Here is a 13,198-nt window from a genome sequence, read left to right on the forward strand (position 1 = left end):
GGTGGCTCCTGTGTCATCCTAGGGATGCTCCAGGAGGCAAGACAGAGGCATGACGCTCGTTTGGCTGTGAGGCTGCTCTGGAGTTATACAGAAAGAATTCTTCCTTTGACTGCTACTTGGTCCTTCATACAGAAAACCAGGGACTGGACTCACCTCTGCCCCCTCAAACTAAGTGCACTGCAAAACTGTGGAGGCAGTAGCAGAGAAAAGGGACCCACCAGGGACAGGGGATGTATCTGATCTCTATAGACTCATTATCCTGAGGATCATATTCTCAATTATTTGCAGTCTGTGATCGTCACTTCCACCACACCGGCATTTCTTAGCTACCCCCTTGCCAGCTGGCTAAAGAAGAGCCAAGGCCATTCTGCCCAGCTGGTACATGAGGTCTTCTCACAGTGCTCAGTCTAAACACTGGGCCTAACCACATTGTCTCTGATTCAAATTTCCAATTTTGTGAGACCCTGTATTAAATGTACATATTTGTGTCTTGCAGGTTATCTTCAAAGAAGAGAAGACACAGGTAAGAGTTGAGCAAGTGTGGGTGGTCCCTTAGAAATACGAGTTTAATGGTCTTTTCAAGATCTCACAAGGTTGATGTTCACTGGGTGGGGACAGAAGACATTTTTCTTCTGTGTCTCCTTGTGGAATGCCCTTGGCTCCCCCCATTCCCTGTGGGTCTGGAGCTACCCTCTCCCTAGTCAGCCTTATACATTCCTCAAACCCCATGGGAATCTGGTCTCCAGCCCAACCTGTGCAATCAAGCACATAACTGGAAAAGACCTCTTGGAATAACCTAGCCCCCAGCAACCTCATCCATGTTGCATCCATCCTGCACCTTGAGTCTTCATTTTTCTTACGGTTTTATTTGCAAACAGTATGGCATACCCCAGCAGTGCCTATCTTTGAAACATTCAGAGTCAATGGCTTTCCAGGTGTGTACTGGAAGAACTCCCCTGATTCCAGTATGTGTGTGTACAGTATCAAGAAGTATTCAACTTTTCTGTGGGAAAATGCAAAGCCACCAGGGTGGCTGATCCCTTTGAGGATCCTTTTTGGCCAAGCCCACAAGCCAGATTTGTCAGCAGGCACTCAAACTCCCTGTGCTGTGGCAGAATCATTAATCCTTTTCATCTTTATTGCACGCTCTTGGGCAATCTAGCTGTAACATTGACATGTGATTGTGCGGCTTTTTATCAGAACAGAAATCTCCGAATTAATTAGCCATTTCTTATTTAGTTCTTCAAGCCCCAAAAGTAAGAGAAAGGAAGAAAGAAAACACAAAAAACAGTAAGTAGTGATTCATGGTGTTCCCTGCCCTGCCTGTGCAGAGCTGTGGGACTAGGAAGTGCTTAATGTGGTGGGTCCCCTGGAGCTAACACCGGTTGCACAGCCCTAAGCAATTTTCAGGATTATTTCACAGCTAAAACCAGCAATTCTGGTTTTGATGGAATGGAAAAGGGTTTGTAGAGGCTGGAGATCTTTCCTCTCCCTCTCTTTTATGCCATCCCATTCAGTACTTTCTTTGTATCTTGTCAGATACAAAGGATGTACAGTGTCTAGTTCATCCAGACCTGAGCAGAGACTCCAGCTCTTCTGATGAGGGCAGCATGAGAGGATGAACTCAAATCTGCGGAGCGCGGTGCCCCACAGCCTCCGCTGCCCAAAGGGCAGGCTGGCACACTTATTGAGAAGGGCTTTAGCTCCTCCTTGCTTGCTGTTCTTGGAGGTTACAGTAGGTTACTCATGATACACAATACAACTAAATACCTGAACGGGAGCAGAAGGCAATGGGGACGAGGGAAGAGACGGGATTGTCTGGAAGTGATGGAGGTTCTAAAAATCTGGGGTTGAGGTTCCCATCTGCCCTGGAGTGTTAGCAGAGCACAATCCTTGTCCTATGGGCAGACAATCAAGGGCTATGGTATAAAATGTGGTTCCTCAGGGCTGGAAGGAAGGCCTGTAAGCCTTCTCTGTTTTTCACTTCCTTCTCTGTCTTCTCCTGGGAATTGCAACTTGCAGCTTCTTACCTGCTTTCAGAGCAAGGAAACAGTTCTGGGCCTGAACCTTGGGCACCAAGCCCCTGGCTGGCTCTGCTGGGACTCAGGATACCCTGCTAGAGACAAACTGAGCTAGCAGACGGAAATCTGCTGGTTTGTTTGGTATTAGTAGGACCTGTCCTTTAATTCTTCCCAACACAACTTTTAGCTCTTAGGCAGAAAGGTGACAGAGGGGCAACAACCCCCAACACCACCAGTGTCACCCCAGTACCCATTGGGACTGAAGAGATTGAGAATCCATGAGGTGCAGAGCATGTTGCACTACCTGCACAGGCCATCCCTATGGCGTGCAGAAAGCCCATCTCCTTTTCTCTATGATTTCTGCATGTTCAGTAGCACAGCCACCTCTTTTTCTCAAACTGGGCTGCTATGCACCCAGAAATCTCAGTGGTAAAACTGAGGCTTCCTAGGTTATCAGTAAAAGCAGGCATCTCCCAAACCCAGCGTAGCACTGGCCAGTACATGGTGCCTAACAGTGTGGTTAAAGATCAGATGCCTTGCTGGAGTGTACTGACCTAGGGGAACAAGAGCTGCTACTATTGCTCTTTGGGGATAAACCAGCCAGGGTGTTTTAGCCTTCGTTTTTCAGCTCACAAATCAGAGCTGAGCCACTCCTGGTTTCTGCAAATGTTCTCCTTGCTCCTGGGTGTGGATCAGATAGATCCCATGAGCCAGCTCAGGTGAGGATTTTTGTATAATCACACTGCTTTGGCTTATCTTTGTGTCGAGCAACTGGTTATCTAAATCACACAGGACCAGTTTTTCTTCCTGCAGAAAGGGAAAACTCTTAAACTGGAGGGACTGATGCAGAGGGTGAAGAGTAAACATGGGGATTTTCACACAAATCCACCATGTTGCTGATTTCAGCTGTATGAAAATAAGGAAGGAGGATCCCAAAATGTGACATTTTTAAAAATATAATCATAGGGTGTGAAAAGCATCAGAGGAAATAACCAGGCGGAGTTCAAGCAATTGCCCTGGACGTTCCCCTTTTGTCTTAAAGGAGATGTTGTTCTCAAGCAATTGACTTGCTGAGTTTTTTATAGTGGCAAACTGTTAAATACTGTCTAGGCAGGTTGTATTAGTGCTGCCAGTGACTGGTGTAGTGTGGCCACGAAACCAGACTGTTCCCACCAGCTAACCCATCGTTAGCTTTGCCTGCTGGCACAGCAATGCCAGCCTGAGCAGATGGCCACACTACCAGATCTAAAATAACTGCTGTGGTGGGCAATGATGAGAGGGAATGGGCACAGAAGGTGACAGGTAGCTGGCCACCCACATCGCCCTGCTGTCTGCGTGCAGGACTTCAGCTGTTGGCGCAGGCAACAACGGCCGTTCAGTAATAGGGCCAGGTAATCCATCAGTAATAGCCTGAGTGGAGCAAAGAGAAGCGCAGCAGGGCACTGAACCTGGGTCCCTGCACACCGTTTGCTGGTAACTGTCCTGTGGCCCTGTCAGAAAAGGGAGCAGCAGTGACTGGACACCTATAAGAAGCCAGGTAAAATGGTCCTGTCCCTCAAGCAGGAACCATGCATAGCGCAGGCTGCAGTTAGGGAAGCAGTACTTCATGTTTATATAGCAACCGTAAGAGCTGCCCATAGGACCGGCTAGACCCTCCCACCTAGGGAATGTGGGGAAGGCTGGCTGTTACTGAGTGTACTGTATTATTGGAGCCTGTCCTTCTGCATCTGTTCTTCAACAAAGAGCCTGCACTATGGAGAGGGTTAGAGCAAGAGATGGAGGGTTGGAGCTTTGCGATGGGTTGCCTGCAGGGACAGTGCCCCCCCAATGAGGGTCAGCAATGGGAAGGTCCCAGGCTGTTCCCTGGTTGTCTTAGGGTAGGCTGCAGGATGAAGGGCAAGCAGATGAGCAGTAGAACATATAGTTCTTTAAAGTCTTGAAAGCAGAAAAGATAGGTGCTGTCTGCTGCACTCTTGCATGCTAGGCCATAGATCTTCCCCCAGAAGGCTACAGAGTCAACCTAATAGCTTGTAGTTAAAATGCTAGCATAGATCTCAGTAAGATGGCTTGCCTTAATGTCGGTGTAGCTATGAAGGAATGGAGAATTTCTCATGCCTTGGTGTCCTGCACAATGTTTCACACACCAATCTCTTTGATTTAAAACGCAGATCTCCTTTCTGATTTGAATGTTATTGACTTCAGCCTCCAGCTGCTGGGTCCTGCATCCCTTCAGTCTGCTAACAGTGCCTAACAGTGGTTTTCCTCTCTGCTTCTTAAAGCTCTCGTGGGCGCACCCGGAAATCTCATCGCCATCGCCACCGCCACTCTCGCTCAGAGAGCTCCGACTCCCACTCCCCGAGCTGCCGAAGCAGGTAACATCACCGTTCCCTGAGCTGGGTGTCCTGCAACACTTCCCGGTGGGCTCAAGGACATGATCGCAATAGCCTGCGTGACCCACAAACTCTCTGCAGAGCCACGTCCCATTCTGGTAGCTGCTGTGTCACATACTGGCAGTTGAGCTTCTTGTGGTCTCAGCCATAGAAGGGTTTTGGCTCAAGGAGCAGTGGCTGCAGCTTTTTGGTCCAGCACTCACTTCTAATCCCCACGGCTGATCAGCCCATGACAGCTGATTCCAGCCTAGTCTCCCTTCTCCAGCCCAAGGGCTCTGTACTGCTCATGTCCCAGGAAAACCTTAAACTTGGTCTTAGCAATGGAAATGTATTTGCCCATGGCATTCTATAGCCACTGTCTTTGACCTGATTAAAATCTCAGTCCTGTGGATGACAGATGCATCCTGGGGCTAGCTAAGTGGATGCTGGTGCTAGACCCGGCATCACTGCAATAGCAAGTCGCATAGTTTATACACATCATGAGTTCATGTTTCACGTTTTCTTGAGAGCACTTGACTTTATGAAGAAACCACCCCCACTCTCCCACTTCACTCCTAACTACTGGGAATTTTCTTATGAAAAGCTGATGATCAGTGGGGGGAGGAATGCAATCAGTAATTGGAGAGGTGCTCATGCAAGAGCAGAGTGTATCTTCTCTTGGAGGTGTATTACCATGGGGACATTCAAGGCTATGTGAAAGTATGGTTTGCCTTGAGCCACGGTAAAATCATGAATTGGAGCTGAAATTTGAGGTTGAGGTCCAAAGCCTGGATGCAAAATATTTTTTAAAAAAAGCAGAAAAGCAAAACACCCCTTTTCTTTCCATCATGACTTCACAAAGCAGTCATGTGGAAGACCTTCTCCCACAGGCAGTGGCCTAGCACAGAGCTGCCAAGAGTTTGTATGGAGCTGGTAATGGGCACTACTGCAATACCGAGGAATAACGGTTTGGCTGTTCATGTCTTCTGGAGGCACAGAGCCAGGTCTCGGGAGGAAGGGCATAAAACACGGCGAAGACACTCCCGGCACCATTCAAAGATCACGGCAAAGCGAAGCTCCTCTGCAGAGGTTCAGGCCAACCAAAAAGCCAGCCAAACCCTCCCGCTGTACAGCTTCCTGTCTCCTAAGGAAGTAGTAAGTATTACATACTGTGCTGCTTTGCTTGAACTAGCCACAGGAATCTGGGCAAGAAATCTGATATGAAATTTTTATAACTCAATTATAGCGATGTTAGACAAAGTTGGTTAAAACTGTATTATTTATTAATGGTGCTGTTCTCCAATGTATTTAAAGTCATTCCTTCCTTCAGCACTTTCACACCAAGGGTGGGGCAGGAGAGGGGAAAAATTTGCAAAGGCTCTAGCCTATGAATAATGAATTGAGGACATTTAACAAAAAAAAGTGGCCTCCAGCAATGATATTTCACACGGAAGTGTTTGTTATGCAGTCTTTGCTCAGCTGGATGTGAACTTAATTCACTGGTCTTCATGTCCAAAAGTTTAATCCTTCAGGGGAAGAAATATATATAAAAGAAATATTTACATTTAATGAGTTGGTGATTATTGGCAGAGGATGTTTTCTGACTATCAGGATCCTTCTAGGATCACTGTTCCTCTGGACTGACAAGCCCAGGGGCCAAATTCGGAACTTATGAGCAGCTCTCATTGATGCTAATGGGAACTGCATGTGCAGCCAAGGGTAAAATCAGGCTCAGTGCCTTGGCATGTTTTTTCCATATACATGGAAAGAGATGATATAATACATGCCTTAGAATTGAGGGAGCAAGAGATGGAGAGAAATATTAGATACAGACTGATATGAAGTCTTCCTTTTCCCATGGCACATTTCCCCTTTGTTCCCAGTAGCTGCAAAGCCGAGGTGTGATGCTCTTTGATCATGGTGTTAGTATCTGATAGGCGTTCTGGAGAGATAAATTGCTACATAGGATTCAAGGTAGTGCAGAATTTGGTACTCGTGCGTGTGGATGTGTAAAGTTAGAGGTGTCTTGAGTACAGAGTCCTCCAAGCCCCAAAGTGGTATATAATGGGGAACTGATTTTCTCCTTTAGGCCCAGTCATCAACTGGAAATAGCTCAGCCATACGCAGTAGCTACATCAGATATGCGATAAATAGTGCCAGCAAGAGGAGAGACTTTATCTGCTCACCCGCACAGACAGCGTTCCGATCAAAATACACAGAGATTATACGTGGGTACAGACAGGCACAAGCTGTCTCTCGGAATTATAGATATGCACATTTGCTCTTGTTATATACATCTCCTGACTGTGTAGTGCACATGTGAGTCATTGCTTATAAGACCATATAAGGTAGAGCGTGAATAGCAGAGCCTGCACACCACGCTTAGAGGCATGTGTGTGCGCACATTCAAAGAAAGAATAACAAGCTACGAAGCTTTTATTGCCATGAGCCTGGGGTGTTGCCCTCTGTCAACTTGGGAAGGTAGAAGTAAGTTAAGAGCTCCTCCCAAAAATCAACCAGCCAAAGCCTGCATCATGTCACCAGGGTGGTTTTTTTCGTTCAAGCTACATGTTTTACATAAATGTTTTCAAGTCTAAGCCTGGTTTTCAATTGATACTAGGTTTCCTCTCTCTGAAGCCAGGCTCCCTGAGTCCTGTGAGGCCAACTGCCAGCTGTTCTGTTCCCTGAGCAAGAGTAAACTCTAATTTAAAATTCTGAAAGCTTTAAAATGAGCTAAACTCAAGCATGCTGCACTCCCCTTCCCACTTGCTTCACTCGGGGTAAATGAGCACACAAGCTGCGGGGCAGGGAAAATCAGAGCTTTATAGTGATAGATGCAAAGTAAAAGCCATCAGGCCCCTGCTGTATTCTTTCTAGTAAGGGTTAACAACACAGGCAAATACTTCAATGACTAAAAGGCATCAGTACCTTTACTATGCAACTCACTAGTGTCCTTTTGTTCCCAAAAAGAAGTACGCTCTCTTGGGACATCATTCAAGAGCACATTTAAGCACTTGTTTAAATTGAAGCCCCTGGTTAAGTGCTGCTCCTGAAATTTTTCTGAATAAGGTCATTAAATATCATGTACTCAAAACTGGCAAGGGAAAAATGGAATGGGAACTTTTAGTCTCATTTATTAATGACTACACACAACTCTTTGCCTCTCCTTTTTGTGAGTTAAATGGTTGCTCTATAAATAAGCTTAGTTCTGTCAGAATCTACTTTGAGAGCACCCTGGATGTGTTATGAAATGAAAATGTGCTCTTGCAGAAAATGTTGATTACATATCAAAAATTACTAGAAAAGAAAAGATTTTGTGGAAAATTCCAGAACTGGGATTCAAAAATGCCATATTTCAGTCCTCTATGGGGGTTGGTGTCTGAAATTCCCTACCCTTCCCTCTGGCCTGGGCTTCCAAACCAAACCATCCTTACCTGGGGAGATGCATTGTCACATCTCCAAAGCAAAGGGATTGTCCAGGGAGGATCCCAACCTCCAGAAGACACCCAGAGCGACAATACACAAACTCCCATGAGGTAATGCTATAGCACTTCTGAATCAAAGACTTTGCTCTTTAAGCCAACTTTTATTCTGTATTCTGTATTTTTTTCTGAAAATTTGAAGCATTTTCTGGTAAATTCTGCCACCCCACCCACCAGGTTGTTTTCCTTCCTTCCTACTGGAATAGCCACAATTTCTAGCTAGGTCTACCTGTAGGGATAAATTTAATTTATGAGGGATAAAGCATTCAAAATAATGCCTTGCCCGTGCATCTACCTTGCTGCTTCTTTCCCTCTTGCCTTTATGCATAAGTTAATGCACGCACATACACACAGAGGCATGCACACATGCAGAAACACCCCAAAGTTCCCTGCTACTTTTCTTTTTGGCAGTGAATTTCCAAGCTTCTCTCTCTCATTCTCTTTAATCCCATGCAGCTGCAATAGCCACCTATTGAGAATAGATTGTGGGTCTGTGCCTTAGCATGCAGAGAAACTGTGGGTAATATGCAGCATCCATTTTTGAACAGAATACCTCTAACCTGCTGCAGACACTTTATTCCGCACCGATACAGATGTATTACATGCCACTGTGCTTTCAGTTGGGCAGTGCAATATAAATACCTGCAGGGTATGAATCTAATTGCCTTTGTTGTACCTGATGAAGATAACTGCATGCTGCATACACTTTCCTTGCCAGCTCCTTTACTTCCACTGAAACTCGTTTACAATGTCACAAATTAACATAGGCTTGAGCCAGATTTTCAGTGAGGCTCAGTGGGGTACGGTTGTTCCAAATGGTGCTGTTTGTCTTTGTGCTCGTGTGCCTGCAGAAAGGTAGAAGTGAGGAGATGCTGTGCAGGGGCTGGGACAGCGTGTGCAGGAGGGAACCTTGTAGCAGATCTGTGTATTGGCTTGCTGTTGCTCTCTGTTTTCTAGCCTGGGGTTTGGTTTACACAGGGAAAAGCTATTCTTTTAACTGTTAGGCAGCATGTTTCTGACAACGAACAGGGCCCTTGAAGAGCAGAAAGGCAAAGCCTTCCATAAATACGGAAGTTGCTCTCTTTTTGCATTTCCTTTTCTCTCCTCCCAGCCAGGGGACGGAGGTACCCCTGGTTATTGTCCAATAAATTCACAGCTCAGCACTGGGACCACAGGAAGACCAGCAGCCCCGGGGTGAAGGAGGGATGCCTGCAGCCATGGGAGGGCCGTGCTGTACCCCAGGTACCAAAGGAGGCGGTGGAAGGCAAACCCCTGCTCCAAAGCAGTGCCAGCCTGGCCTGAGCCGAGCTGGGGACAGCTGGGGACAGTGTCACGCGACACTGGCTGCACCCGAGCAGGCTGAGAAGATCTTTGCAAAGGAACAAACCTTTGCCTGGCATTCTCAGGAATTTACCCCAGAAATGGATCTGTGAGCCAGGCTGCTCAGCAGTGTTGCCGTCCAGCCCCAAATAACCCAAGCTCTGACCTTGCAGGGACAGTTGTGTCATTGCCTCCATGCTCCTGGACTTAGCTTAGCCCTTGTGGTAGAGAAAGCCTCACCCTGAACTCTGCGTCTAGCAAAAAAAGGATATTTTCCACTCAATATTCCTTGAGTCAGGGACTCATAATTGTGCAAAAAGGGGTTATATTGTATTCCTGCAGCACTGCTACCTTTTGTACTCCTTTAGCAAGAGGTTGGCTTTTCAGCTGGGGCAAATTGTCAGCAGAGGTGAGCCCACTTCCCCCAGGTGAGGGCCGCCCCCCAGCCCCTGCTCTGGAAGGTGGAGGTACCCCAGACCAGGCACACAGCCTCGTTCCCCCGAGCAGCCCCTCTCAGCAGGTGCTGCTCCCTGTGCCGGCAGCTCCTCAGCAGACGTCTGCTGGGCCCTCGCCGAGAGCAAGGCTTGCTGGGGTCATTGACGCAGTTTTTTATTCCTTTCATTATTACAATGCATAGAAAAAGAGAGAAGGGGAGACATTATGCACCTCTGAAAAAGAAATTAACTCCACTTTGAAGTGAGTTGCAAAACAAGAGAAAAAAGACCCAAGAAAGAAATCTTCCAACTATAAGTGAGGCTGTGCCACGATCCTCGTTGATGGGTCTCAGTCCCCTTATGGCTGAGAAAACGTATAGTCATCTCTCGCCTCAGGGCTGTGCAGCACAGTAAATGGACTTGTTCAGTTTAATGGGAAGACGAGTAGTGATTGTATTTTTGTAACCTATTAGACGGCGCTGCCTCTTGGTCTAGGATTGCACTCAAAATTACAGTCTGGAATATGAGTGAGGGCCTCGTTTCTACTCCCCCTTCATCTTGATTAAATAATGATTTGAAACAAAAAAAATCCAATAGATATATATCTTGGGTTCCCTTGAGGGCAGCAGTAGGTCCCCTGCTGAAAGCTGGAGGAAGCAAAGTTCACTGAGATTATTTAATTACTTATTAGAGGGGGGGGGGGGGAGGACCAACATACAGGAAATTAGATTCATGAAAGAGCAGACTCTTTTAAGACGCCCTAGAAAAATAAAAAGCCATTAGAATTCAATTGAGCTGTGCTCAGTGTTTTCGGATGTGGCACTTGGTTTCCATCTCGTGTGCCTGGCATGCCTTTCAGAAGCAGTAAAATGGACCAGAAGCAAAGCCAAGGCTGTCAGATGGGGAATTTGGCCAAGCAGACAGGCAAGTCGAGCACCTTGAGACTTGTCCTGGCTCTTGCCGCAGGACAGAAATCTCCCTCGGAGCTCGCAGGAAGCTACTCGCTACAGCCTGGTGCCCCGAGGTGGTGGGGCTGGGAAGCTGCTGTGTCCCCCCCTGGCATCTGCCTTGCCCCAGCCAGGCCCTCCAGCCCTCACAAGGACTGTGGGCTCCGTATTTCACTGATATCCACATGTTGCCTCTTCCCAGAGTGCTGCTACCACAGATGAGCTACAGAGGAGCTTGCTGATCCCCTGGTCATTTGACAGATTTCGTGATGTGCTGACGACAGTTGCTACTTTGAAGGTAGACTTCAGCGAAAGCAAAGCAAAAGCATGCATCCCAGGTCCCAGCGGCAGTCTCAAAAGCTGTTTTAGAAATGCCAAGAAACTGCTGTATTTCTTGGCAGAAATAAAGGCCTTTTGGTTGAGACTGAGAGGGAACAGAAGCAAGGTGTTTGCGTGTGTGATGCTGGGGTCAGCGTCCCTTGGAGCAGGCCTGAGCCCACCCCAGGCTTTTCCTATCTCTGTAGCCAGGGAGTACCTCACGTGGTGGTTTTATGCCTGTAAATGAAAGGTGGTCAAAAGCTGGTTGTCTCTTGGTTAGGGCTCAGATCTAATGCAAACCATAACCCATCTTTTAAAAAAATATCTGGTGCCCTATTTGAAAGCGCAATCCTGTATCTTCTGGGATGTGGTTGGAGAGAGTGCAGTGGTTCATAGCAAGGAGGCCAGTTCTCTTGGGGTTCTGGATGTGGCATCAGGGTTTCAGAAAGAATTGGTGAAAAACAGAGCCGGATATCTGGCTCTTTTATGCGCCTTTGACATTCCATTTTCTACTGGAGTAGATGAGGACTGGTAGAGAAGTGCTAGAGCTGAGAAGTAGCAAGGACCAGTACCAGATGCTGAAATGAAGACTTGCAATGTCTGTTTCCTCTCATTCCTAGTTGGGAACATCTGGGAGATGTTTCTGCTCTGTCCAGGGCTTCTGCATCGAAGGTGCATGTTGGCTAGTGAAGAAGGATCACTTCATTTCCCATGTCTGGTGCTGGGGCTCCTGATGCCTCTGAATTAGGACTAAGCATGGCTTAGAAGTTAGTATGGGGTGGGGATGGGGAGCCCCCAGCTCCAGTATGGATTTGCTGGGATGAACTAATTCCTGTCCCTCTGTCCCTTACCCCAGAAGCAGTAATGCCTCTCTTTGGCAACATAGGAAGTACTCGGAGATCCTCCAACTCCAGGTGTTTTCAGAGCATGAGGACGTTGTGGGCAGTTATCATTCCGCAGACTGTGTGCTGAGAGCTGCTCTGTGTGTTGGCAGCTCCGCTCTGGTTTCAGTCGCTGCTGGCTCAGCACATGCGTCTGAGTCAGCTGTCCCTGTCCCAGCTAGCACCTCCTGAACTAGGTTGAGAGCAACACCCGTCCCGGGGACACGGATCAGATGCCACTGGCAGGAGGGTGGATATGAAGGCACCATCTGATGGGATGAAGGAGCTCCATGTGAAAAGTGGCACAGGCTGGGTCGGTAGCCCCTCTGTGGATGAGAAAGAGCCCTGTCCCCATGCCAGCCGGTCCAGGACTAAGCTCTCCGAAGGGACCAGCCCTGTCCCTGCTGTGTGACAACTGATCCAGGTCTCCTCTGCTCCCTGAGATATTACCAACATCGCAATGTGGTTTTCTCTGCTCAGAATACCCCAGGTTTGTGAGGGCATCACCTAGGTCCCCAGTGTGGAGAGTGTGGCATAGAAGGAGGGCATTGCGTGCCCCAGAGCACAGGGTGAGGACATGTGCAGGTGTTTGAGGGAGCACGCTTTGCTGGGAACATGTTTGAGGACTATCCCGAGCTGGGGGAACCAAACATATGTGTCCACACTCTAAGGACCCTGGACCAAACCTTATGGGCGGGAATGAGGAGAGCAGGGCATCTGAGTGGAAAGAGCAGGAGGCCACACAAGAGTGCAAGATGTGCTGGGTCTGTGTTTGTCCCTATTTCTCACCCCACTGCAAGGGCAGACGTTGGCACTAACATAGCCTCGCTCCCAGTGCCGGTACATTCCTGGACTGGCTCAGGCAAATGCCAGTGGAGTTAAAACTGAGCTATAAAATACTCAAATGATGTAAATCCCCTTGGTCATGCACAGGGTCCCAGACAACAGCCCTGCCCAGGGCAGCCTATGTGGGTTTGGGGTCCTTGCTGACCCCGTTGGGTTCAGCAACCCACCGAAACCCAGCCAGGGTATGGCTGAACCCCCATGCAGAGGCGGGCAGGAGCAGAGCTGTCATCCCCTTCTCCGTAGGTCTCCAGTGCAGCACAGGGGGGGATATATTTCCTCCCCTATACTTTTTTACTACTTCCCTCACTTGAGTTCCCTTTGTCACTTCCATGAAACCCAAGGGGATTTAGTGCAAGCTGCGACTTTTCAGCACAAGCAATCAGCCTCCAGGAACGGGCTGGACGGCCTAATTTAAAGCAGAAGGAAACAAAAATGAATAATAAGTGAGACAAGCAAGCAGACAAAAAGCAGTCATGACATTTGCATAGAGGAGGCAAGCGAACAGTTGGCAGTGTGGATTGAAGAGAGGGTTTATGTTTTTTTCATGTAATTTGAGACTCTAATGATGGACTTATGTTGC

At 47.7% G+C, this 13,198-nt stretch overlaps 1 protein-coding gene across 1 annotated transcript in view; it reads left to right on the plus strand.

Annotated features, from left to right (window-relative positions):
* SRRM4 (serine/arginine repetitive matrix 4) overlaps positions 1–13,198 on the plus strand; it is a gene marked incomplete at its 5' end in the record, with an annotated part of 23,869 nt that overhangs the window by 4,562 nt on the left and 6,109 nt on the right. Inside the window, 3 exons of the mRNA XM_009578856.1 lie at positions 497–523; positions 4,301–4,393; positions 5,383–5,545. Coding sequence (XP_009577151.1) covers positions 497–523; positions 4,301–4,393; positions 5,383–5,545 — 283 coding nt within the window. The remainder of the gene's footprint in view (positions 1–496; positions 524–4,300; positions 4,394–5,382; positions 5,546–13,198) is intronic.

The sequence above is a fragment of the Fulmarus glacialis genome, unplaced genomic scaffold, assembly GCF_000690835.1.
Source record: "Fulmarus glacialis isolate BGI_N327 unplaced genomic scaffold, ASM69083v1 scaffold16880, whole genome shotgun sequence".
Taxonomy (NCBI): Eukaryota; Metazoa; Chordata; class Aves; order Procellariiformes; family Procellariidae; genus Fulmarus; species Fulmarus glacialis.